General features: G+C 49.4%; 2 protein-coding genes across 9 annotated transcripts in view; one reads left to right on the top strand and one right to left on the bottom strand.

Annotated features, from left to right (window-relative positions):
- The first annotated feature begins 850 nt into the window (after positions 1-850).
- Positions 851-24,070, top strand: TRMT10B (tRNA methyltransferase 10B). 8 transcript variants are annotated; one of them, XM_076363434.1, is made up of 8 exons: positions 851-1,000; positions 1,144-1,252; positions 1,370-1,494; positions 2,153-2,305; positions 3,092-3,170; positions 4,011-4,078; positions 4,379-4,502; positions 23,972-24,070. In XM_076363434.1, the coding sequence occupies exons 1-8, from the start codon at positions 851-853 to the stop codon at positions 23,989-23,991; spliced, it is 828 nt and encodes a 275-aa protein (XP_076219549.1). In that variant the 3' UTR covers positions 23,992-24,070. The 8 variants fall into 8 exon arrangements, with proteins under 8 accessions (XP_076219549.1, XP_076219547.1, XP_076219550.1 ...); XM_076363432.1 differs by lacking the exon at positions 23,972-24,070 and adding an exon at positions 21,297-21,482; XM_076363435.1 differs by lacking the exon at positions 23,972-24,070 and adding an exon at positions 17,674-17,875.
- The window catches only part of FRMPD1 (FERM and PDZ domain containing 1), a 43,237-nt gene continuing 23,117 nt past the window's right edge, over positions 5,698-25,817 (bottom strand). Inside the window, exons 8-17 of the mRNA XM_076363427.1 lie at positions 21,853-21,948; positions 19,295-19,420; positions 18,014-18,133; positions 17,568-17,704; positions 16,207-16,333; positions 15,714-15,809; positions 14,279-14,461; positions 13,706-13,853; positions 12,189-13,004; positions 5,698-10,899 (exon numbers count right to left, since the gene is read on the bottom strand). Coding sequence (XP_076219542.1) covers positions 8,552-10,899; positions 12,189-13,004; positions 13,706-13,853; positions 14,279-14,461; positions 15,714-15,809; positions 16,207-16,333; positions 17,568-17,704; positions 18,014-18,133; positions 19,295-19,420; positions 21,853-21,948 — 4,197 coding nt within the window. The 3' untranslated portion in view covers positions 5,698-8,551. The remainder of the gene's footprint in view (positions 10,900-12,188; positions 13,005-13,705; positions 13,854-14,278; positions 14,462-15,713; positions 15,810-16,206; positions 16,334-17,567; positions 17,705-18,013; positions 18,134-19,294; positions 19,421-21,852; positions 21,949-25,817) is intronic.

Below are 25,817 nucleotides of genomic sequence, written 5' to 3'. Positions count from 1 at the left end.
CTCCAGGAGCACTGCCTCCGTCCCGCGCCGAGCCCCGACCCACGGGCGGGCGGGCGGGCCGCAGCGGCGAGCCGCGCAGCAGGGAGCCGCTTATAGCTCATGCTCCCCTCGCGGGCCGCCAGGCCGGGACGGTGGGGCCGGCGCAGGCGGGGCACGGCCTCCCCTCGCCGCGGCAGCCGGCCTCGCCGGCCGGAGGGCCAAGCTGGGAGCCGGGGGGCGCCGGGGCCGCCAAGCCCGCAGCCCGGCACGGTGCATTAAACGCCGGGAAGCCGCCACGGCGCCGAGGCGGGGAGACGTCCCTTGGGAGCCGAGCGCGGGGTCGCTCCGGTCGCCTGAGGCCCCGCGGATCCGCGGGCAGGCGGAGGAGCGGAACGGCCGTCCGCCGTAGCGCCCCCGCCCCCCTGCGCCGCTTCCGCGGCGAGACGCCGTTGGGCCGCCCGCGCCGCCGCGGGATGGTTCTTCTGCTCGTGGCGCAGCTCCTCCCGCGGGCGGCAGCGGACAGCGCGGCTCTGCCCCCACCTTCCGGCTCCGCGGTTCCCTGCCAGCTGCGCTCAGGGCTGGCGCACGCTCCCGAGGACCCGCGGGGGCCTGCTGCACCCCCCCGCAGAGCGCAGCCCGACGAGCGCGCCCGCAATGCTGAGCGGCCCACGTCGGCCTTGCCCTCGCCCCCGGCTCCTTCGCCCAAGCACCGCCCCCTTCTTGCCCCCTCGCCAGCCCGGGGCGCCCGCGACGCCGCCAGCAACACCCGCCCGATGTCTCTCCTTCCGTGCCAGGCCCCGCCCCGGGTCCGCCCTCGCCCGCCCTGGGTCCGCCCCTCCCCGGTCCCGCCCCGCAGAGCGAAGAGGCGCCGATGGCGGGCGGCGGTGCCGATGGTGGCTGTTCGCCGGCGGAGTCTGAGGGGGAGGCGGCAGTAGCCTGCGAGGCTCTCCGTCTGCTGCGGATCGAACCCTCGGCCGTGGGCTCTAGCGCGGGGCGGGCGGGCGGCGCGGCGTGGTGCTCGGTAGGTGCTGCGGGGCGGGGGGCGCTGCGGGTAGCGGCCGGGCCCAGCCCAGCCCAGCTCAGCCCAGCTCCGCCGCCGATGGGGCGGCCCCGCGGGCTCGGCGGCAGGAGGCCCGCAGGCCTGAGGCCCCGCTGCTCCCACAGAGGAACGTGCTGCGGAAGTGGAGGCGCTGGGAGCGGGTCGTGGCGGCGAAGAGGAGGAAGCGGCGGCAGGAGCGGGAGAGGAGCAGGGTCCGGCGGGCCGAGGGCCCAGGTGAGGGGTGGCGCGGAGCGGCCCCGCCGAGGCGCTCCTGGCCGGGGGGCGGGGGCCGGCCGCGGCCCTGCAGCCTCGCCGGGGCCTAGGCTGCCTTCTTTCTGCTCTTTCTCCCAGGGGCTGCCAGCCGGGACGGCAGGAGGGCCCCGGCTGCCCTCGCAAAGGAACGCCTTCTGGAGGCTAGGGCGTCGGGGCCCCGGCTCTGCGTGGACCTTGGCGTGGCTGACTGTATGACACAGAAGGTATGGGGGCCCTTGCCTGCTACGCCCTTCTACACCGGTGCTGCTGCTGTCTGCCGGTGCAGTCCCTCTCCACGGTGTGGAAGCTTCTCTGACACCCTGGGGACATGCCCCATCATAGCCTTGACACGGCCTGGTGGCTTCTCTTCTCATCCCTCTGTCCCTCTCTGCTTCCGCTCCAGAAAGCGTCCTGCACTGTGCTGTTTCTGGGAGGTGCTGTTTGCAGGGAGGGAGCAGAGGCGAGCCCTCTGAAACAGGCCTGAGGGAGAGGAGGTGGCTAGGGCAGGTCACTGGTTTGTTCTAGCTGTGCTGGGAAACTCCAGCTCGGCTAGAGCTGGGATGTGTGAGGGTGCACAAACAGCAGCTCTCCTGAGCTCAGCCTCTGGGAGAATGCTGGCCCTTCCCATCTCTGCCTGTCTCTCCACCCCCAGGCCTGCCTGTGAGTACCTGGTCTCCAGCACTGGCTGGCTGCACACCCAGCTCACTGGGTTTCCTTGAGACCCAGAGGCAGCTGAGCTGTGCTCCCCAGGAACGGCCTTTTCAGAGTCTTAGCAACCAGCTGGTGACATGGGCATGATGGATGTCTGCAGGCCCTGAATGGAGCCATGTTACCCCCCTGCCCCTACACTTGTGGGTCACTGTGCTTGTTATTTGTTGGAAGGAAACAAGCCGCCTCGCCTCTCAGATCAGGAGACTCTACGGGGCAAACAGGCGAGCCGAGAAGCCATTTTGGCTCTGTCTGACAGAGTTTGTGGTGGGCTCGTTGATCTATGAGGAGTGTTTTCGCATGAACGACGGCTTCTCCAATTATTTGGTAAGGGTCTCTGACCACATTGTTTTCAAGGCTCATAGCACCCTGTGACCACAGTGCTCACCCTCAGTGTTGACCCAAGACAGGCTGAGGTGGGCTCGGATGGTGGGAATGCAGTTCAGTGACAGTGGTTAAGGTCAGATCTTCTTGCCCTTTGGCAGGAGACAAGAACTGAGAGATAATGGGGTGATGTGCAAGGCCTTCTGGTTAGAGCTCGTGTCCCTTCTGCCTGCAGGAGAATTCCTTCTCCATATGCTACTTCTGCAAAGAGACCTGTGATACTGGGGAGAGGCAGACACATAAGCTTGGTCAGGCTTTGGGTAGGTCACACGTTCCTGCCCTGAGTTTTTGTACCAAGCTTGGTGCGACTCAAGCACAAGACCCACCCGTACAGGTTATGGCAGTGACATTGAGCTGTGTGTTCTACAGCGCATGTGGGGCTGCACCTGGTAACAGTGAGGGGAGAAAACCACCTGAAGTGGAAATTCCTCAATCTCTCAAGAATTAGAATCTCATTTAAAATTAGGTAATTATTGCTGAGCTCCCTTCTTCAAACCATGTCTAGGGATTTTGATGAGAAGATAATTTAATGGATTTTGAGATATGTATTGTTCAGTGCCCATACAGAAACATTTTCCAAATTAAAAAAAACACTCTAGCTGTAGGAGTTTAAACATGTAAGGCAGTAGTGTCAGTTCTGGTATATTTCCGTGTCTGAGAGTGGGGTTTGCTCTGGTAGATGCAATTTGGGCTAATGGGCTTGTTCTCTTCCTGTTTTGCATTTTTCAGATGGATACAACTCAAGAAAGTTACTTGGACCTGTTTCCTTTAGATGCAATTGTTTATCTCACTCCTGACTCTGAGAATGGTAAATATTTTACTTGCTTTAGGCACAGGGAAACTAGGGCAAAAGGTTGATTTTTAAGCTTTTCTTTTTGAGACTATTTCATACTTCAGGTGATTCAATTCCAAGCATTCACTCTCTCAAATTGCATGAGATATACTGTGTACTTAGGTCTGATGCTAAATCTATTCATATCTCAGTCTGTTTTGACAGGGAATGAGGTTTTGAGTCAGGGCTGTGTGTGATCTGCAGCAGATCACGCCTGTATTTTGTAATACTGTGAAGTGGCAAAGTGGAGATGCTGTGGCAGTTTTGAGTACAGTCTAAATTACATCTTTTTCTGGAATAACACAGAAGCTACAACGTTCCCTTTGTTGGTTAATTTGCTGCTGTGTTTATTTTTTCCTCTTCCTCCATTTCTAACCAGCCACATCTTCTTGGGGACATAGATCCCTTTCTTGTTTTACGCAAGTGCCTTACTCTGATAAAGAATCATGTAAGGGTGGGGGAAGGTTTTAGTAGGTCACCTTGACAGTGGGGAGGGGTCTGCGGAGCAGACTGGGATCAGACTGACCAGATGAGCCACATCTCAGAACAGACAACCGTTAAAGGGGAGTAATGTATGGTATCTCTGCGCACTTCATGCTTTCAGCCTACGTCTGATCTCCCCCTTTCAGTCTACCTGCAGGTTCAGGCAGACACTTCTATCTCTGAAGCCTCAGCCTCCTTCGCGGTCTGAGGCTCCAGGGTGAAGGGTGACTCTGGCCACAGCTTTCTCATGGAAGTGGGGTCTTGCCTGGGGAATGGTGTAGTGCAGCATTTTACTGTTGTATGGTGGTGAGCAAGTGCTTATCTTGTTTCTAGTCCTTGAAGATATTGATCCAAATAAAGTGTACGTCCTCGGAGGCCTGGTGGATGAAAGTATTCACAAGGTGGGTTATAGCCTGTTGGAACCCGAAAGTGCTGGCTGCTCCATTCTCTCATGAGAGCAGAGACATCCCATTGATAGCACCCAGTGCTGCTGCTGCCTTGATTTGAGACATCACTACTGCACCACCATCCGTTTTTCCTCAAGGTTCTGCCTGGATCCAGCACCAGGCTGAGAGAGACTGTAGCAGTGTGGGTGAAAGGAGCCCCAGGACAGTTTTCAGCTTCATAGCTGCTTGTACCCAAAATGACGTGCATGCTATGCATGTGCAAGTTTGTACACGTTGTTCTTGTTTCCCTCGCAGAAGCTGACTCTGCAAAGGGCACAAGAGCAGTCCTTGCAAACAGCCCGCCTCCCCATTCGCGAGTACATGGTGAAAACTGTTAACACCAAGAACTACCACTCCGAGACACTAGCAATTAATCAAGGTGAGAGGCTGAGCCATCTCCTGTCACTTGCCTGGGCTGGAGGAGGGGGGAGGCTATCAAGCAGCAGAGTTTTCAAAATGGAGGCCTGGTGCTGAGTAATGGGGGGAACACTGGGAGCAGAGGTTTCTCTTACTAAGTTTTATCTCTGCTGCCTCCATTTTAATGTCTTGTGTGCTCTGCATCAGCCCATTCTGAGGAGCAGGACTTGCATCACTCTTGCTTTGCACAAAGCAGTGAACACTTAGTGTGGGGAGATGTGAGGAGGCTGCTGTTGCTACAAGTCCCACAAAGTCCCAGGCAAGGGAGAAGGACAGAAGTTGTCAGGCCTGTGTCAGGCTCAATCAAGGCAAGGCTCAAAACACCACGGTGGGGTGTTTGTGTGCTGTACCACTGTGATGGCTCCATGTCGTGACCATGGGCTGGGCCACCTGGTCACATCAGTGGATGTGCTCATGCTCCTTCCACCTCTGCTGGCAGCCTGTGGCTTTGTAACGTGAACACCTCCCTGTTAGGGACTGTGGAGGGGCTCATGTCCTAGGCTAACTCTAGTAAGTTCTTACCTCTGGCATAAAGACTTTGTTCCCATCTCTGTCAGCACAAGGCAGAGGAGGTAGCGGAGGGCTCTGCAAAGCACCCAGCCTAGCTGCTAGAGACCACTGTGTGTCCCAAGGAAGCCCTGATGTGGAGACACAGCATCTGAGAAGCAATGGTGGAAGCACAGCAGGTATAAGCCACCATGAGTGTACTGTCATCAGCAGCACAGATGGGCAGTACAGATTAGTCAAAATGGTGACTGGGGGCACCTTGCTTTAGTTGACACAGGCTCTGCTTTTCCTAGCCAGAGCTCACCAAGGTCATCTTCAAAGTAGTCATCTGCTCCTAGATGAGCTGCCTCACACACTTGCTCATCAGATTTTAAATGAGAGGGAATGCAAACCCCATGCTAACCTTCTCTGGCATCAGCTATTATAATTTCCTGATGTTTTGCAGCCAGTGGGGTGTGCATTACAGAGCTTGCTATTGATACCAGTATCACAGCATGGTACATCTCTCTGTTCCTGACAGTCTTTGATGTCTTATCAACTTACTATGAGACCCGAAGCTGGCCAGCAGCCTTGAAAGCTGGAGTTTCTTCTGGAAAAGGCTATGTGCTACCAGATGCAGTGAAATAAGTGGAAATACCTAAGCATGACAATGCACAAGAAAACTGTTTATTTTGTGATGTTAAGGAGCTGTGCAGACAAGAGAGGCAAACTCCCAATTTCAAGCAGAGGCACCAGCATGAATGTGCATAGAGAAAACAGCTCTGCTTAAATCTTGAGGACCTTGTCAAGACTGACACATTCTACCTTAGCAGTACAATGCTGGAAATGACTTTGCCCCTTGAAGAGAAAACAAAAGCCGATGGAGCCCTGGGATCAAGTAAAAACTGACAGGAGTTCAGTTTTGCTTCTTTGCAGATGCTTGTTAGGGTGTTTCTGACTCTTGCATGTACACTTGTTCTGGGACAGGGAGGAGAGCTTTAAGGTATTTCATCCGTCTTGATTAAACAGTAAGTTGGGTGAAGTTAGAATGGCAAAGCTCACTGGCTCACTGGAATTTTCCATGGGAAAATTCCTTCCCATGGAAAAGGACAGTGCTGTTCCAGTTGGGGAACACAAGATGGGAAGTCATTCCCCAACGGAGAAACAGTTCCCAGGTGTGCCATGTCCTAACAACTTTAAACCAGTTGAAGATTTAGTGGGTTGTTGAAGCCTATAGCTAATCCTGTGCATCTAAGCTAAAATAAAATGTTTACTCTTAAACTCCCATTGCATCCTTATAGTTACTGATGCATGCATGGTACATCATCACACCCTGACATGGGAAGTTCACTAACCCTGATGTTCCTGCTGGAAAGATACCTGGGATTTGACTGTGCCCTGCACAAAGAGCAGTGATGTATTTCATGGCCACAGCAGAAAGCGTTTTTGATGCATCTAAGTTATGTTACCTCAGCCATTGTTGCTAGAAAAAAAAAACCAAACCTCATGGTCAATGACTATGTCTAACCACCAGTGGAAGGACTTGAAGGTCTTCTGAGGTAAATTACTATCTCATATGCTTATGTGTTTTCATTTCTTCTTCACATCAAGAGCCTTTTACAACACCTGGAATTCAGCGCCCATGAGACTGTGTCAGTAGGACCTGCTGCAACAGAAGCTGTTGGTGGACACAGGGTGTTGCTCCCCATATAAGCTGAATTTGTGTTTGCCAGTGCCTGTTGCTTTGCTGTGCCCTATGGGCTCTTTTGGTGTCCCACAGGCTCTTCCAGTTACTACTCTTCACGTCCCCCTCCTCATCAGCTGTTGATGTGTAGTTAGAGGTCTGCACTTGGTCTTCAGTGTAAGAGACTTCAACTTTCTAATTGAGCCCGAGTTTGCTAGGCAGCAGCATATGCTAACCCAAACCACCTGGCAGTGCTACCCTCCCCAGTGGCTGAAGGTACTTTGGTCACCCTGTCCCTGTGCGGCCAGGAAAGCAGACTGCCCTTGGTTAGCTAGCTTGCTGCCTGTAGGCACACTGTTAGAGTAGCAGCTGTAGGGAGTTTTGTGTAGGGCTGCTAAAGGTTGCTGAATTCCTGTGGGTGGTTGCTTGCCTGGTTAGGGAGGTCTCTTAGGGGTGCTGCAGCACTCCCTTCTGCCCCAGCTTCCATCTTCTTCCACACCAGGGTTCAGCTGCAAGGACTTGCCCTTTAGTCCCTCTGGAAGCATTAAAGAATGAGCAAAAAGCAGGGGGTGGCCTCCCTCAGATGTTACAGAGCCACGGGACAATCCTGTCCCCACGCTGCCCTGGTGCTTGGGGAGATGTGTGCATGGACAGAGCTGGCCATCTCTTGTGGCCCGCCCATGCTCCTCTGCTGCCTGGTGCAGACCCCTCCATCCTGAGCACACTCGGTAGGCTAGAGCAACTGACCTGCTGCAGTGACAGCTCGTCACGCAGCACACCTGCTGCAGGCATCCCTCAGAGAAAGCCAGCTGCTCCCAAACAAGCCCCTAAGTTAGATCCCAGCAATCAGGGACCTGCCTCTGCCCTCTTCACCAGGTCGTGCCTCCAGCACTAGAGTGCTGATTCACTAGGGATGCACAGCTAGATGACCTTTAAGGGCAAACAGCTCATACCTAGCTAGGGATATACCACACGATGGAAGAAGAGCTACTGACAAGGTTGGGAAAAGGGGCTTGACCTTGCCTAGGGAGGCCAGCATAATGGGTCATGTCCACAGCTGTGAAGGTGGCATTTCAGTTTCAGGACTTACTCATTCCTTCTGGAAGACACAGCTCCGTAAGTAGCGTGGGGGGGGTTAATCAGGGAATTTCTCAAGCATCAGCAAACAGAAACAGAAGAGCTGGTTGACACACAGAAATATCAAAAGAGCAGGATATGGTGTTGCCTCCCTCACCTGGGACAACCCTCTCTTCAGCCCTTGCAAGAAAAAGCAGTTAAATACAGCAAAGCTTTGTTCCCAAAGAGTTTTCCATTACAAGTCCAGACACATCCTCAGCCACAGAAGGTGGACAAAGCAGCCTGGCTTCCTTCATGTCGGGCCAAGGTGGGATTTGATGTCACTACTTCAGAGTCTGCCTGGAGAGTAAGGAGCCGGAGGAAAGGCAGGCCAAAAGGCTCGTCCTTCTCCACAGGCAACAGAAGGCAGCTAAGACAACACCTTGAGACTGGCCACCTGCAAGGCCTTTGGGAGGTGAGGGACAAGCCCCAAGCAAGATACATAAGCCACTGAAGTACTCTATGGGTTTGCATATTACATACGGATTGTGTATGCAGAATTACACAAAGCTAGGCTGGAGGGCAGCATGCCCTCCCCCATGACCACCCCCCCAGCCAGGGCAGCTCTTGGTGGAGCTAAGCCGAAACACATGGACACATACTTCTGTGACCAATCTCGAGCTGTGGGGCTAAACATCCTGTCGGGGAGAGCCTGGTAGTGGACAGAGGGAACATGGCTGGGCTCTTCACCACCCAGTGCACCCGTGTACCACCAAACAGCCCCATCACAACAATGGGGGTACCCTGAACTGCTGCAGGAGACAAAACATGGCAGCTGTAAGGGCTGTGTGTTGGCGGGCGAGGAGCTTGGCACCCAGATCCGGGCAGTCTTGCCTACAAAGCTGCTGGTGAACAGCCTGCACAAGCTGGTGGTAGGTGCCCACCACGTCCACGAGCGCAGCCCCGAGCTCTTGCTGCCTCTGCCTGCACAACTGGCAGTGCGTCACCTGGAAGCAGGCCACTGCCAGCTGAACCAGGTGGTCGAATGTCACCCTCAGCACACGCTGCAGCTCTTTGAGGGGCTGCTCTGTTTTCAGGAGCTCCTGGCAACTGGACAGCAGGTCCCGGGAGGCTAAGCCAAGGGCACCCTTGCTCTCAGCACCCTGCTCTGCACATTGATCTTGCAGGTGGGTTGCCCGGTTCCTGCAGAGCTTCCCCACAACCTCCTGAAGCTCTGTGGTGTAGGCTAGGAAGCAGGAGAAATCTGCAGGGCTCATCCGTGCTTGGTCCTTCAGCTGGCTGAGGGCTTGGACATGAGGGTCCCACCATGCCACATCCCTAGCAATGGAGACTGGGTAACTGCCCACAGGGGTCCCAGGAAGACTGCGGCTGCTGGATGGTGGGGTCGTGAGGGGCCCCAGAAAAATGCTGCACATGGGGATAGTGGTTTCACGTTCCCCCTTGTCATCAGGCCTGTGGAAGCAGCTGATATAGGACAGCCGACAGCTGCACTTGTCCATTCCAAGCTGTGGTGGAGATGTCTTCTTCATTGTGGAAAAACCCAAGGACCTGGTCATGATGGGCTCAGAAGGGGCCTGCTCATCCTTCTTGTGCTTAAAGCAGAGGAAAGAGTGTTTTGAAGCCCCATGGTCTCCTGCTCTTTTCCCCAGTGAGCCCAGGGGAATTGGGCCTGAGGAGATGGAAAGCCCTAGAGATGGAGTCAGAGGAGAGTCTTTCCCCACCTCAGTAGCCTGTTCTCTGGGAAGAGGAGTCTGAACAGGCCCTGGCTCTTTGTGAGCCACATTTCCTGCATCTTTTCTGGGCTCTCCTTCATCCAGCCCCTGGCTGCTTACCAACTCTTTCTCAAAGGGTGGTCCAGCTGGAGATGTTTGCATCTCCCTTCTGACGGCATCAGCCCCCAGGCACCCACTGGTCTTCTGAGAGGCCAAAAGCTCCAGTGGGATATCTACCCTTTCCTGAGATGGGCTGGGTGATATGAGGTCTGTCCTCATCCCAAGTGAGAGCCAGGAGAGGCGAGTTATAACTCCAGAAGTGCTGCTGCAATCTGTTAAGAGCTGGGTTGCATCTGGAAAACCCACATGATTTTTATTGTGCGCTTTCCATAAGGCCTCCTTGTTTATCACTTGTCTGCTTTTTGCCTGTGACAAGGCACTGTCACTGCTGTTTTCAGCACAGCTGTCATGATTAGCTTTTCTTTCTTCACAGGGAGCCAGGACAGGCTCCTCACATGCTGCTTGCCTTCCAGCAGTGGGGAGCAGTTCCTGGTCCTGGGCCACCTCATGGGCAGAGGCCACACTGGGGCCATGAGCTGATGGCAGCAGTGTGTGTTCATTAGTGGGGCAGGTCACCTCTTGGCCCAGGGATGGGAGTACATCGCCAGCTTTGTGCTGGGCTGCCATTGCCTCACCCACCTCCTCCAGTGCCACTTGGGCCAGCCAGCCTCTGGTGGCCACACAGCTCTCCTCATTCGGCCACCCAGTATTTGTCTTCATGGAGGAACTTTCCTGGGCAGCTCTGCTTTGTCCCTCAGGAAGGGGCACAGTGTCCTCCAGGGACAGGGAAGGTGGATGTACAGCATGTGCGGGTTGGAGGCCACCATCCACATGTATGGCAACACCTGCACTCTCTTCCCTGTGCTGGTCAACTTGCAGGCGAACAACTGAAATCGAAGAAACCACCGAGTCAGTCACTGATTTTGTTTCCATGGTGTCAGGCTCCATTTCCATCAGGTCAGAGGATGGGTTTGTGCTAGGAGTCTCTCTCTGGGCCTGGATGGCAGCAGGAAGTCCCAGCTCTGCATCCTTCTTGATGTTCTCTGAGGAGCGTGAAGCTGGGGACTGAGCAAGGAGTAGTGGTGGGAGTGGCCAAGAGCAGCAGCTCTGCAGAGAGCCTGGCAAAGCCAAGGGAAAAGTGACCTGTGAGGTGTAATCGGTTTTCACGAAAGATCTCCTCTTCCTCAGGCTCTTGGCATATGTTAGCTCCTTCTCCTTTCTGTGTTTCTCCCTTGCTGTCTGCCTTGTCATCAGGTTTTCCCCCAAGCTGTAACACTTTGGTTTCTTTAGGATGCAGGAGGAGTTGTCTGTACCCTCCCAGGATGTCATATTGTAGGCTGCTGGCAAGAAAAAAAACATGCAAGTCAGGAAATAGCCCCAGGCAGCAGAATATCCATGCATCTATGCAGTGGGCCAAAAAGCTCTTAACACAGGTCCTGCAATTGCAGACATAAATGTCTGGCAGCAAAGCCTGGCTCCCAAGTGCCAAAGGAAACTGCCTCTTACGTTATGACCAAGCACCTACTTGGAGTCAGCTATGTCAAGAAAAATAAAGAGTCTGGGTCTGCGGCTACAAAGACTGAAGTCCAAGATGAGCGATGAAGCGTGCTGGATCGTCTCTCCCCTTGTTTACTAGAGTCACTTGATCTGACTGCAGGTACAGCTATAATTCTCAAGTTAAATTTGGTGATATTAGCAGCAGCTACAGAGAGCACTGCCTACAGCTGTAGATTTATTAACACTGAATAGAAACAACATCAGAAATTCCCAGCCTGGATATTTAGATGATAAAAATTGCCAGAGATTACAGTTTTGTGCCTGGACATGGTATTGTTACCGTGCTTGAATGCAAAAGCCAAAATTGTTCTAACTACACAAAACAAATTCTTAAAAAGTTTAGTTAATGTTGAAAGAGCTGATTATTTCAGAAACAAGAATCCTCTCCTTTCTGAGAAAATACAACTACCAGGGAGCTGCTCAGCCACAGGACTCCTTGACCCAGTTACATAACATGCCCCTGACCCAAAAATTATTTTTGATCTTGGGGGTGCATGGAACAATAATGTTTTACAGCTTTTAGCTCTCCTCAGCTTGAAGGAAGATAGCAGAGTGAAGGTACTGCTTAACAGTGGAAATATTTGCCATAAAGCTCCCTGTCAGTGCAAAGACACACAGCTTTTCCTATATTCTGTTTCTGGAACTCATCACTCTTTTCATCACCGAAGATTCAGCCTACACAGAAGGATGCACAGAGCTTACTCATGCAGCGTGTTGGTTTCAGGATCAGGCAAAGCCATACATCAGTATTCTGGAATTCCTGCAGAAACCTGGGGACTTTCCAGAATGCCAAACTAATTTGAAAACTGACTTTTTCTGGGATCCAATGCTTGGATGTGATGACAAATCGCCCTGCAAAGTTGCAGCTCTGACCCCTGTGTGCACATCCACTGTATTTCTGCTGAAGAGTGGCTTATGAAGAATGGGTGTTCAAAGGTCCTTCAAAAATCTTGGGAAAACTATGAAGAGCTGAAAGATGATCCCTCCAGGAAGACTGACACAGGAAACAGGCAACACCCTAGCCCAGGGGGGTGGAAGGAAGGTGACCTGCAGCGAGTGGGTGAAGGTTTACCTGCCATGGCATCTGGAGGGCTGAGCCTGTCTGCAGCATCATAGAACTCCTCCTCAGAGCTGGTGTCACCAAAGCCTGGGGGCGGCTCCAAAATGAGATCGCTTGCCTTTGCCCTCTGCTCTGCTCCACGTGGTGCCTCTTCCTGGTCAGACCCATCTTTCCAAGGACTTCTTTGAGGGCTGCGACTGATGTTGCTCCTCTCCACACTGCCTGCAGGGGATATGCTGTAGCACAGGCTGTAATAGCCCATGGTGTTTCTCTCAGACAGCTTGGTCTCCAGCACAGATGCACCAATGTCCTCCCCTCTCTGCTCAGAGGGGCTGTCTTCACTCTCAGGCTCCTCTGCATGTGGTACCTGCAAGAAACAGAAGGAGTCTCTGGTTTCTGCCCTGCTGGAGCCTCCTGCAGCATGAATTGGGAAGAAGCTCTTGTCTGAGCTGCTCATCTCCTGCACTGTTGGTGTGTAGAAGTGGAAGAACTCCGGCCTGGAGGAAGAGCAAGCTTCCAACTCATCTTCTTCCAGTGCATCCATAGATTCACTGGAGCCACTTGTCTTAAACCCTCGACTCTCGGTGTTGGCTGAATCTGAACCCTCAGATGTGCTGTCTGTTGCATTGTCACCCCCATCACATTGGTCACTCCCTCCAGCTTGGGGCTTTGTGCTGTCCTTCTCCAGGCTGTGGAGCTCTCCTAGCTCCTCCTCGTTGCACACTGGATGGGCGCTGCTGTATGCTATAGGAGTGTCCAAGCAATGCTCTGAGGAGGAATCCAGCTCCCAGGAGTCTTCAGAGTCACTGCAGGTTCGAGATTCATACCCTGGGATTTAAACACATCTATCAGCCTGTCCTTTGCAGTGGCAAGGAGGAACAGCCAGACAAGGGTTATGAACTTGTCTGCGCAGCAGGGACTCAAAGCCCAGAGAGCTCTGCCCTCAGTTGCTCATCAGCAAACAAGGTGAAGATGCAGTCTGACCTGCAGGGCCATAACCTGTCCATGGAGGCTCGGTCCCTCCTGCCTGCTTTGCCTGGTTTTACTGCAGAGCAATACCAGAGGGAGCTGCAGAACAGCAGCCAGCTAACTCATTGCCTAAAGCCTCAGTCTGCAACCCCTATGAGGCTGGAGTTACCCTGATGAGGGACAGGACAGCATGGCAAACAGATTGTCTCTCTCCTGGCCAAGGTATGCCAGCAGAGGGGAAGTTGTTCAGGAGGTTGGTAAAGGAGTACAAGTGTTCAGTGACAAGTTTGCTATTTTGATGACAGGCACTCAGCCTTCACTTCTTGGGAAAAGCTGACAATTACTACTGCTCTTCCCCTGCCCACATGTCTGGGGTTGGTGGAAACCTGGCACTGCCTGCACCAAGGCTGATATAATAATTTGCAGATGCCACTGCACACCCCTCAGCTACTGTTCTAGCATGATGCTATTCCCAGGAGGGAATAACACTTCTAATGCTGGAGGATCCACCCACTTTCTCCCCATCCTTTGGCAAAAAAATGGCTGGTCTTTTTTTAAACCTTCTTCAGCTGAGACACGGTGCAGTTGCTGTTTTTTCTCTCCCCAGGTAAATATGGAGACATTTGCATCCACGAACAGTCTGTAATAGCCAATGATGAGGCAGACAAGATCTTTTGCACTGTTCGATTCCAGCAGCAGAGTCAGCAGCTTTTTTTTTGGGGGGGGGAGTAGAAAACAGTAAAAAATGTTAGAATAGACAAATATTGCTTGTACCACAATCTGCAGGAACATGTTGCACACTGAAAAGACATCCCCTCTCTCCCATACCGCCATCATTGCAGAGCACTCTGTTTTTGCATGAGGCACAGAGAAAGAAGAGAAATTGTTTTTCTTGCATTTTGTTTCTTTGATATGTCTCACTGATGGAGGACAGCAGGAAGAATCACTTTTCTTCAGTCATTTTGTATTCTTCCTACAAGCTTTCCCTTCTGAGTCTGTAGTAAGCCTTTTGTACTGATGATACCATCAGCTAAATGTCAGATTTTGAAAAGAATAAATGGTGTGAATGACTGCCCCCTTGTTCTCTGGCCCTGACACAGCCACACGCTGGTCATTATGAAAGCACCGCTTACCTTCAGATCCTGCAGGTAGATTTTCACCATGCTCACTTTTTCAGACTCCTCTGTAAGCTCCACCCTGCTGATGTTTGCAAACTCTGCCAGACTTGTTATGATGTTGAGCTTATTATTGATAATCTGGCTCACCCCGTACTTGGCACCCACCAGCAAGGCCACATATGATTCTCTGTCCTGTAGCTGTAGGGGGAGAGGTTAAATCTGTAGCCAACATCTGAGCAGGAACCCATTCACCTGTGCTGGGCAGGGACTCCTCAGCCACCCGATCTTGTGTGATATCTTTTAACACTGGACTCTACAACTGGGCTGCAAAGGGAGCCCCTCGTTACTTACAGGCTGTCAGGTCACCTGCTCCCAGCCGTTCTCTTCTCTGGCTTGGGGACCACCAGTTTCCCTGTGCCCCCAAGGCAGGTGGGCCCCAGAGATGCACCAGCCATCTAGCAGATCCAAAGAGGTGGTCAGCAGCAGGTTGCTATCAGAAGTGTCACCTGGCAGGCTGTGCCAGGTGGACCTAGCGAGACCTACTGGAGCTGGCTAGAAACTTCAGGAAGGCATTTTTGGTTTTGGAAGAAATTTCAGCACTTTCTGTTAGGATCACACACTTAAAAAAAAATAAATTAATGCCTATATAATTTGGCAGAAATATTTCAATTTGCACACAAGTGTAAACCTAGGTATTGCTACAACCCATCAGCAAGGTCCTCCTCTAGTACAGACCTACCTACACTGCTCAGCTCTCTGTACAAAACAGCTTGTGGTCCACAGTTCAGTACAGATCCAAATGGAGGACAGGCAAAAAAAAACCCAAGAAACCTCTTGTGAAAAGAGCAGTGTTCTTTTTTACAGTAAGGTTTAAGCATGGCCAATATCTTTTCAGGAGTTTCTGAACACCTCCCCCCAGATCTCTTAAGTACTTTAGGACATAGAAAATCTAGACAGAGCTTGTCTGAAGAGCAAGAGTGACAACTTTCAATTAGAAAAACTATGCGTAATTATTGTGTAAGCTGGTATGTTACTCATGTCAATGGAACTATGCTGAGTTAACCCTAGCAGAGTCCGTTACCAATATTTATCATGATGTCCCAGGACAGGGAAAAGTGGTATGACTGGAGCTGGCTGAAACAGCATCACCAGAGCTAATGTTACATTTTCTATGAACATCAAAGCAAAGACAGGGAAGGAGACTCAGTAAGAGGTTGCTAGTCTCACATCAACAATCAATTTAGAAAAATATTTAAACATTTCTGCTTTAGATAGGGTTTGCTTTGGTTAACACATGATCTTACCCACTGGTGAAGAAAAAGGGTTAAAACTGCTTCTTATGCCCTATCTTTGCAGTTATTGTCCAAGTACACTGCCATACGAGATTCACAAAGCCAGGCAGTAAGATAGTATGCCAAAACCCAATTACATAAATAAACAGTACTCGTACCATCAGGGTGGCATTAAAGATCTTCCCATTGTACATCTTCAGGTCTCCCAGTATTTGCAGGTAGCTCAGGCGCACGTGGACTGCTGTGAGCGTATGCTTCATTTTGCAAGAGAAAAAATACTGTTTAGAAACATGACAGACGAATGAGGTTTGACAGGTAGCCTGTAGGCTAGAAGATGTTCTTTTCGTACAGGACTTCGTATTTGACCAACACATCTAGCTTGGTCTGGATAGGCAATAGATCTGTACAGGACCATCCCACATTACCACATTTGCCATCTGGTAACCACACAAGCAAACTGCAACAGACACACTATGCACAGAAATTAGGGTGCATGCGCAGCAGAGGAAGTTACAAGAGGAAAAGATAGGAGAAAAGCCCCAAGTGGTCCCATAGAGAGGAGACCCACGGAGGAAAGACATTGCCTCTTTGGCCCTAAGAGATGCTGCCCCCGTCCTGGGAGGCACCTTGAACCCAGGGGATGCACACTACCTTCTGCCGAGGGTCCAGTAGCACCTGGTTCCGCTTCATGTGGTAGCTGATGGCTTTCTTTATATCCTTCCCTCTCATGTTTCGAAGCAAAGTTGGTGAGATGAAGTTTTCGATTCCCCAGTCCCTCCTGCCAGAAAAACAGGAAGGGATCAAAAGGGGTCCCAGCTGTGCTGTCCCCCAGCAACAGAGGAATGTGCAGAAGGGCAGCTGGCCAGAGGCAGAGAAGGGCAAAGGCACCACGCCAGTCCAGGATGCACAGAGCCTTAGGGTGCTGTAACATGTCTGGACAGCTCATGCAACATGATTGCCTCACTCGAATTCACTTCTATGTGCATCTGCTACTGGGTCAGGAGATAGGGTTGGAGGAACACGTGCTTTCATGCAGAATGCCTGTTTTTATATCGTTATACAGGAGACAATCTACAAGCTTAGTCAGCATAATGGTCCCAATCTGTCCTTGCCACCCAGAGGATGAAGATTCTGTCTTTACATTCACTTTACTTTGGTTACAAGATTATTACATTTTAACATCTCCAGTTCCCTAGACCCAAAAATGTGGGCCATCTGTTCTGCTGCAGAGTTTATTCAGCCCAAGCATTAAATATCCAGGAACTAAGAATGCTGCAGTTGTCTGTAGTCGCTTCTCACTCTCCACTAACTGCAGATGGTTGGGTATGTTTGGCTGTATGCAAGGAATCAGTAGTTCTTGCATGGGCGGGTGGAGGCTTAATGGTGCAGTTACCACACAAATGTCTGTTATTTAATGATTGGCCTATCACAAGTTCTTAAAGCAGGGTTGTTCTTTAGGGCAAGTGTGGTCTAACAGCACTGACGTGTAGCACAGCACACCTGCTGCTTGTTAAAGCATTTTTCGGTATTTTTTTTCCAGATCCCATTACTTCACAGGACCTATCACTTATACTGAAATTAGATATTTCTGATATAGTTCTGGTGGATGAACAGATGTAAAGTACTGGCTGTGTAAAGTTGATGATTACTTTCTCTCAGCTACAGCATGCAAATCTTAGTATACTGGCAGGAGCAGCCTGGGCAACCATAACTATGTGAGAGATTTGCAATTTCATTTCCCTGCTGTAGCTACAGATCAGAACCTCCCTCTGCTTAGGGACATGCCCAGATGTTATACCGTCCATATTATTCAAGAAGCTCATCACGTTAAAGACAGGGAGGCTTGTGAAGCCACCTTGCCCTAAAATGACTGGCACAAGTCTCTTTGGATCAGAGACAAGTCTTATATCCAGAGTTAAACACTGGGCAAACATAGAGCTGATGCCACATTTAGTTGGCTCCTTCTTTTGCCAGGCCTAGTCACAACATAACACAGAAATTTGGGAACTTACTCAATGTATTTCAAGGATACTTTCTGTGGCTGAGCACAAGCATAGATCCTCTCCTGTATGTGCAGAGCAGCCAGACGTAACGCCACACTGCATTTCATTTCCACAGCAAATCTCTCCTGAAGCACATCACTGCAGCTCTGGAACAAACAGAGCTGAGTTAGCATGATGATGGGAGCTCAAGAAGAAGTCAGGATATGACCTCTGATATGACTACCATGTGTCAAATAAAGGGAGCCACCCAGCTCATTTCAATCTCATTCTGTTAAAAAGCCAAGCATTTAAGTTGATTCAAGAATTAAAGGCAAGTTGAATCCAAATGCTCTGTTCTTAAGTGCTCTGCATTTCACATTCATATAACTGAACTGGCCTGAAGTATGCTTTGGTTTAAAGCAGAAATGAGAATTGGGTGAGAAGAGATCCTGAAGCATGGAATGCCTCGATTTCACCTGCAGGTAGAGATATTCAAAGGCAACTGGGTCTTCCTGCAGGAGGTCTAAGGGATCCTTTGGGACAAAGCAAACTCTGAAGAGGCACCTGTAGTCGTGAGATTCTCTTTTTTGGACCACCTGCAACAGACAAACAGCATCATGCCACAACTAATGCTGTAGTACCTCCTTTCATAAATGCATAGTAATCCTCTGGCTTGTATGAACTCACAGAAATCATTTAAAGCTACTGGCAAGTGGGATGGCTGCAGATCAGCCATTGTCCTTAGCAAATACAAGGAGACATTGCTAGTGTTTGTAATTTTATCTTCGATTCTTTCTCTGGTTTTTGCTTCTGCCTGTGGTAGCTTGGAAGTCCTTTGACAGCAAAACTTCATTAAATATCCATTGATCTCATATACTTGCAGTATAACCAGGACAGAGGCTTCAAGGCTATATGATAATGACAGAGGAAGGGGCAAGCTTCTCTGCTTTTAAGTTCAGTCATAAGATACAACAGCCCTAAACAGACACTTGGATCATCAACATAATGTCAATACAACGTTAAGACCCCTGGGTTATATATTAGCATCTTTTATTCTGGGCAAATCCCATACAAGCTCACCAACTGAAACAAAGCAGAAATTCTCAGGCACATGTGCTCAGTGGTTGGACAGTGTTAGCTACCAAACCTCCTGCATCACAGTGGATCACCAACCAACAAAGTCAACAGCATGGAGATGAGACTCCCAAGTATGCACATTCTCACAAATCAGATTAGCCCAGAATTACTAGCAGAGCAACAGAATTACTAACAGAGCTAACTTCATGTTTGCAGGACACAAACTTTTGATTTAGAATTTAATCAAAGTGGCATGTGGCTGGGTTAACTCTCTGACTACCTAGGGAACTGTAAATAGCTGGGTACGCAGCCATTTTAAGATCATCTCAGATAGTGCTCTGTAGATGGGCCTATGTGACAGGTGGCACAAAGCAATGCTCATCCCCAATTGCTCTACACAGTCCAAGCAATACCAGCCCATGGGTATTGTTCTGTGGGCTCTCTAAATGGAGTGAGACACTTCTGAAAGCACCATTTCTCCAGGGGCTCTGATTAATGCAGTGGTAACACATGCAACAGGCAGAGAGAAGAGGACAGCAACTCTGGAGATGGTGCCAAGCTCACCCCCTCTTGTGACACCTGCAGAGCTGAACTCTCTCTGCACCTTGCTGGCCACAATTCATTGGTGCTGGTGCCCCCCTCCAGTGTGGCTGCAGGGGCATGTGAGGGGCTCTCCTCACCTGATCAATGAGCTCCTCCTCATGGAGCAGGTGGATCTTTGCCACGTTGTACTGCTCCTCCAGAGCAAGAGCAAAGTGCGCGATGTTCCGGATGGAAAGCTTCTCCTTCAAGGTGAGAACAATGTCCTGGGAAGGGAAGGCACATAGATGGTCAAACAGAATTTAGACACAGTTGCTGAGCACTGCTAGCACACCGCATGAATGTGGATGATTCTAGCCTGCCACTGGCAGCTGTGTGGGACAACACTGAAAATGGCAGTGGGCCAGACACAAAATTCTCTGCAGCCAAGAACATGCTTGGTGCTGCAACACAGAGTGAAATTTTTAGTGCTGTTTCACAGGAAACCAGTGCCTGTATGATGTACTGCCTTTCCCTCTTCACTGGCAGCTTTGGAACACATTGACCTAGACAAACCACAGAGGTCTCAAGGTTAGAGAAAGCCTGCAAGTTCATCAGAAGTGGAAGTACGGGGCAACCTCTTTGGGACACCAAGCACAAGCTTGACAGTTAGCTGCTGTGCTATCCCAGCTGGATGTCTGAGCAACAAACGAATATGCCAGCCAGGCAGTCGGCAGGATGGTGGTCAGAGCCACCCATGTCCACTGATGCCAGCCAGTTGGTAAGGAAGGGAGTCAAGGGAACTGCAGAGGAAGCACAGATAAAGGGAGGACAACATATTTCAGTAGATCAGGAAGACAAGATAGGGAAACTGCAGTTGCTGCGGTAAGACTGCAGTAAGATGCAAACTTCAAGGCATAATAGGCATCAAATCCATCTCCTAGAGTTGCATGTCCTGGGCTGCTTCATGCTGAAAGTTTTGGCCTTACAGTTTTTAGTTTGGTGGTGTTAAGCACTTTCTGTCACCCTTGATCCAAATGTTTGCTGTTAACCATTCTAGCTTTCTAGAACTCTACAACACTTTTTGAAGAAACTATAAAGAACTGGTGAAAAACGCTTCTCCCCATCAATAAACAAGAATTTCAGAGCATAATTGTAAAAATCTTACCAAATTTGACTGAAACTGGTGTTTCAGTTGTATGGAGAATTCTGTTGAAATACTAAGTGTCATAGAAAAAACTAGGTTTATTTTTGGCAAACAGAAAACATTACATAAGGCTTGACTGAGTACAAATTGAAAGAGAGGTCCTTTGACTCTTGAGGTAAGCATAAACGTTTGACTCATCTCAGTTTTAAGCAAGGATCTCTCAAACAGCAGAGGAACTTTTGAAAACACCTAACTTAGGAAGCATTTTACCCATTTCAGTGTTTCTGTGAGGACGCTGGTGAGGGTTGCACTCAACTCTAGTAGGGAAAAATTTGTTCCAGGTCAGAGGTGAGCAACTCAAGTCAAACATGAAGAGCTAATCCATCTTTTAGAAATTAATCCCTTGCAGGTGGGCATTCAAATCTCTCTTTACAACTCATCTCCCCTTTCCTTACTACCTCCTTGCTTTATTTCATTATTTTCTTTTTCTCTGCCCTGCAAGTCACAAGACTTGCGGAGACTTACTTGCATGAGAGATGACAACAGTTTTATGAAGTTTGGATGAACTAGACAATAAACTCCTCCTTTTTGAGGAAAGTTTTCAGTGCATTATAAATAAAATCACCTTGCTTTTCCCCTTAATATTCTTTCAGCCTAATAACTCCAGAATGTCTGTCCATCATGCATCTTTTCACAGTAACTGCACTGCTGCAGGACATCATATATCCTTTAAAGAAATTATGACCTCCAATCACTGTGCACAGGCAAATCTTACTAAGTCCAACATAAACACTGAGCAACTCTAAAGGTCAGGCTAGAGAAACTTAAAGTTTGTAAGCCTACATCTGAACACGGCAATTATGGAAAGTGCTAGATTAGTGGCTCTGGAGAGCAGCACCTTGTATTTTGAAGAGAATGATAGTAACTTGTCTATAATGCCTCCAAGCACAAGTGATCCTAGGGAGGTGGTACTGCTTTTCCATCTCAAGGGTTAATCAGTTTTCATGTCTCTACAGGGGAACATTTTCACCAGTGCAGAAATGAGGCTGGAACACGGACTGCCACTTTAAGTAACGACTGGCACAATTGCAGTTGCTGAGTTCACATGATATCCAAACCTGGACTCCACTGTCCAGGTCCCAAGCCAGGAGACTTGTTCTCCCTCTCAGGGATGCACATCGTCACTGCTATATTAAACAAACTCCTCTGTATTTTGCCATGTGGTTTACAAGGAAAGCAACATTTGTGCAGACAGCTACTGATTTGCCAGTCCCCCACCAACCTGTCCTCTTGCCCAACTTCAATCACACTTCACAAAGCTGTAGTGGTCTCATAGCCAAGTTCCTGCAAGTTCTGTGAAAATGGGTTGCGGAGAAGAAAACAGGTGAACCAAAGCAACGCCTCCTCTGCAGGAAGGACATGGAAAATCCAGCATGCTCAGCATCAGATGGCAATCCTGTTCCCACTAGCTGGCCAATACAACCAAGAGGTTGCAAGTTCCACTGCATGCACCTTTGCTACTGGATTGAATTCAGGTGGTAGGAACAAAGACAGACAACCAAGCATCATTACCTTCACAGTAGTGCTCATCTCAAACCTGAAAGCCTTCGTCTGTCCATTTTCCAAGTATACCTTGAGAACGTTGGGCATACAAAGCAGAGAATTCCCCTGCAGAACAAAAGCAACAGCACTAATCCTTGGACATTAAGCCTCCGGGCATCAGGCTGCTCTGCCTGACACAGCACATCCTGGTATAAGTAAAAATCTTTCTCTGCTTTTGCAATCTTCTTCTGTGGCACCAAGCTATATTCCCTGATTATGCTTCTGGTACGGAACAAGGGAAAGAGAGCCTAACAAATGCCTTTACTATAAAACTCCAGCCAGTGCAATAGCTGCACATGGCCCAGATACGCCCACTGTTCAGTTCCCACGTGGCATAGGAGGATCTGGCAGATACTGAAAGCTGAGAGCCATCCTCTGTGCTCATTACCAGAAAAGCAGTGATGTCTGCTGGAAAAAAACATCTTCCCATTACCAGGCACCAGGCAGCACTAACGCCCACCATGACACTTTCCCACTGGCAATGGCATGACTTCAACTCAAGAGCTACCCAAACCCTCCATGTTACCATGAATAGATCTTGCACACCACGGCAAGGCTGTAGGATTCAGCTAAACATGCAGTGGTACTTTTATTGAGCATTCCCCTAAGATTTGTGACTCTGGGGCTTCCCAAACAGGAGATCATGTCACCAGAGTTTCTTGAGATAGGTCTCAAATGCATTAGACAAGGCAATGACTCCTATAGCAAAAGCACCTCCATTGGGTGCTCTGAGAAAGGTCTGGGAACTTGGCCTCTGTCCTTCTGGGGCTGTCTAGAGCTGCACCTTTCAGCCTTCCACCTTACTCCTTTAGTAGAGCTCATTTGCACCTTTTTTCTTGTTTTCAGCCTTATTCTTCTTGTTGTTCAGTGCTGAGAAGGTTTACTCCTTCACCCTTGAACTTCCCATTCAGCATATCTTTCTTATGTTCTTGGACGAGCATGTTCCTCCAATCTTAAAGAGTTTATCTACTTGTCATGACAGTCTCAAGGTTGAGAATGACATTTCTAAGATGATGTCTCCTATGTTTCATTTGCTGTGCAACACCTTATAAATCTCACAACTTTGGTCCCTCTTGACAGAGGGACTATATATGCTGGCAGTACTACCAGAACAAACATAAAACACTTCTGAACCTTGTTCCTTGTTCCTCCCCTCCCTGTTTTGTGGGATTCAAGCTGCCTACAGTCATCACTGAGAAAAAAGTGAACACTGCCACTATTCCTGAGCCCAGGCTCTAACTCCTTCATGCTAAGTAGCACGAATGCATCACATCTTTGACAGGCTTTGGGTCCTCCATCAATTTCAGAAAAGTGATGTTGGTTTACTGCACATTTTCTCTGGTAGCTCCTGCAGCTGCAGGTTATCATATGAATGGGGCCTTGTACAGCCAGCACACAGCAGAACTTGAAATCTATATAGAAATTCATATACAAATTAAGTATCACCACTTTCCTGGTCAGATCCAATTAGCTGGCCAGAACACACAGATGGGATTTCTCTCCTTTTGTGCAGGCTCTAATAGACTACTATGAAAGCTTCTGCTATGGCTTAAGCAGCTCTACCCCTCCTGTTTTGTCTGGTGCAAGGCTGATTTACTCCATGTTACAGCTAGGCCCACAACTTCTAATAATACACTGACTGATGCTGACCTGAGGATCCTGAGGGACCTGTCTCTTGCATACCATTCAGTTATATGGAAATACATAATAAGTTCACAACAGAAAATAAAGGCTGGATAGCATTGAGGCTTATTAACAATTTATGTTCCCAAACTGGAGTTTCAGGTTTCAACTGCGGAAGGCAGCCTCTGGGTTCCTTCCAGTTGCCACAAAGATCATTTAGCAATGCTCCATTAAGACAACAAGAGTAGTATATTTACTGAAACAGGAGGCTTTGCAGTTTTTCAGGGCCATAATACTCATTTTGGCTGTCTTAATACATCAGTCTGCTGAAAGGAGAGCAGTTCTAAAACACTCAAGCAGAGTAGCTGCTGTCCATGGTGAATAGTGCTTTTCCAGAAAGAAGTCATAAATATGCAACAAATTTATTTATTCTTCCTTTATGCTAATATTTTACTGTTCAAAACAGGATCCATATCCAATTGGTGAAAAGGGAAGCTAACACCAGTGGGACCCCAACACCCGAATGAATTTCTTCTACCTTTATGTTCTCCTTAAATGAATGGCAAACTATATATTGACTGTGTCTCTCCTCTGCACTTGCAAAGGTATAATTAACTTAGCTCAGCAGAATATTGATAGAGGCTTTGTAGGAAGTGCAGAGTACAGCGTCCACTCCAGAAGTGCCTTCTTCGGACCTCTCAAGACCTACCTTGCAATCAGTAAGTGAATGGCACAGATCTGAGACCTCCATGCACTGCAACACCAGTGCCCAAGCTCTAACTGAAGCAGCTCCATGGAAGCTCCCAAGCAGATACTAGTGTGAACCTCCAGCTATAAGAAAAAGCAGACACTGCTGGCATTTTCAGGTCTGGCTGTATCCCACGATCAGCCAGAGTGCCTCTCAGTCATCTCTGCTTGGGACCACTTCCAGAGCACATCCTCCTCTTCCCTATTCCCAGCCTTGTGAGCTCTGTAGCCTGTGTGCCACGTCTCCCAACCACATGAAGGGTCCAGTACCTGGCTTCTATGTCAGGAAGGGTGGCCCAGCTGCCGTAATGCTCAGGCAGGATCCCAGACAGACCTGTCATTAAGATCTGAGGGATGTGAACACAGCCTTTGGTAGAGCAGAGACAAGCCTTGCAGCAGCTCCAGCACATCTGGCAACAACTTGGCAGGAAGGAAAGTATCCCAGAGTCTAGAGAGACTTACTGGCAAACATGCCAGGAGTCACACCTGACCCTCTCCTGCTCTGGAGAGCAGGCCAGAGAAGAAGGAGTCGGAGTCCCGACATGCTTGGAGTCAGGCACACTTGCCAAAGCACTGTGCCTGTCAAATAGGCTAGTGACATTCATGGCACCTCTGGCTGCACCTCTGCCCTAGTGCAGGAGAAGAGGAAACGCCTGCCACAGGGAAGGCTCTGCCTGAGCTGGGTCAGAAGAGCTCCCTACCACCAAAGATGGGAAACAAGAGACAGCCTAGAAGAGAAGAAGAAAAGGCCCTAGTGGCTGGTCCATCATCACTGCGAAGTGCAAAGAAACAAGATTTGGTCAGACTTGAACAACTGAACAGTACTAATGAGTAGGGGACAGGAGTGGGCCATTCTGACTGCTGAAATTTTTCATTCCAAAGGGAAAAAGGAAAACTCAACAGAGTTAAAGACTCCCAACTGACCCCAGTCCATCCCAACCACACTGAGCTTAGTAAGTTACACAGAAAGAAAAAGGAAACATTTAAGAGCTGTTCTCACTTCGGGGAAGCTACAAGTGTTCTCACTGCTTGTCCTTTTCTACTACAGGCAGACCCATATCTACCCAGCTCATTTGTTATCAGTGCTAGAAACCCTGTGATAAATTTGCAGCATTCCTCCAGTGAGCCGTGATCTTGTTTCACGTAAGAACAGATTGGCTCAACCTACAGACGGTCTATTATGGAGGCAGCTGTGAATGCTCTGTGGAAACCCTCTGCAAGGATATGAAACACAAGCAGCTGTCACCCTATCAGCTAGAGAACATATGTCAAATTCAACAGCAAAACAAAGTCACCAGTACCAAACTCTCTGAACACAATGCTACCTGAGCACTGCTGAAGGCCAGGAAGAGATACCCCAGCTACTTTGGCAGAAAATAAACCTAGCATGGACAGTAGGATTCACCTCTCATCTTTAGGGTTAGGATTTGTCATGCCCAAACTTCAGTCTAAGCTTACTACGGAGAGATTAGCACTTCAAGAGATGACTACTACATCCCACAGCTGTGTAATGCTTGTTTAAAGTTCACCTGATGGTAAAAGGACAAAAGTAGTACATGCAGGTA

Source organism: Aptenodytes patagonicus, chromosome Z (genome assembly GCF_965638725.1).
Source record: "Aptenodytes patagonicus chromosome Z, bAptPat1.pri.cur, whole genome shotgun sequence".
In the NCBI taxonomy this organism is placed as follows: Eukaryota; Metazoa; Chordata; class Aves; order Sphenisciformes; family Spheniscidae; genus Aptenodytes; species Aptenodytes patagonicus.
This window is presented reverse-complemented; position numbering and strand designations above follow the sequence as displayed.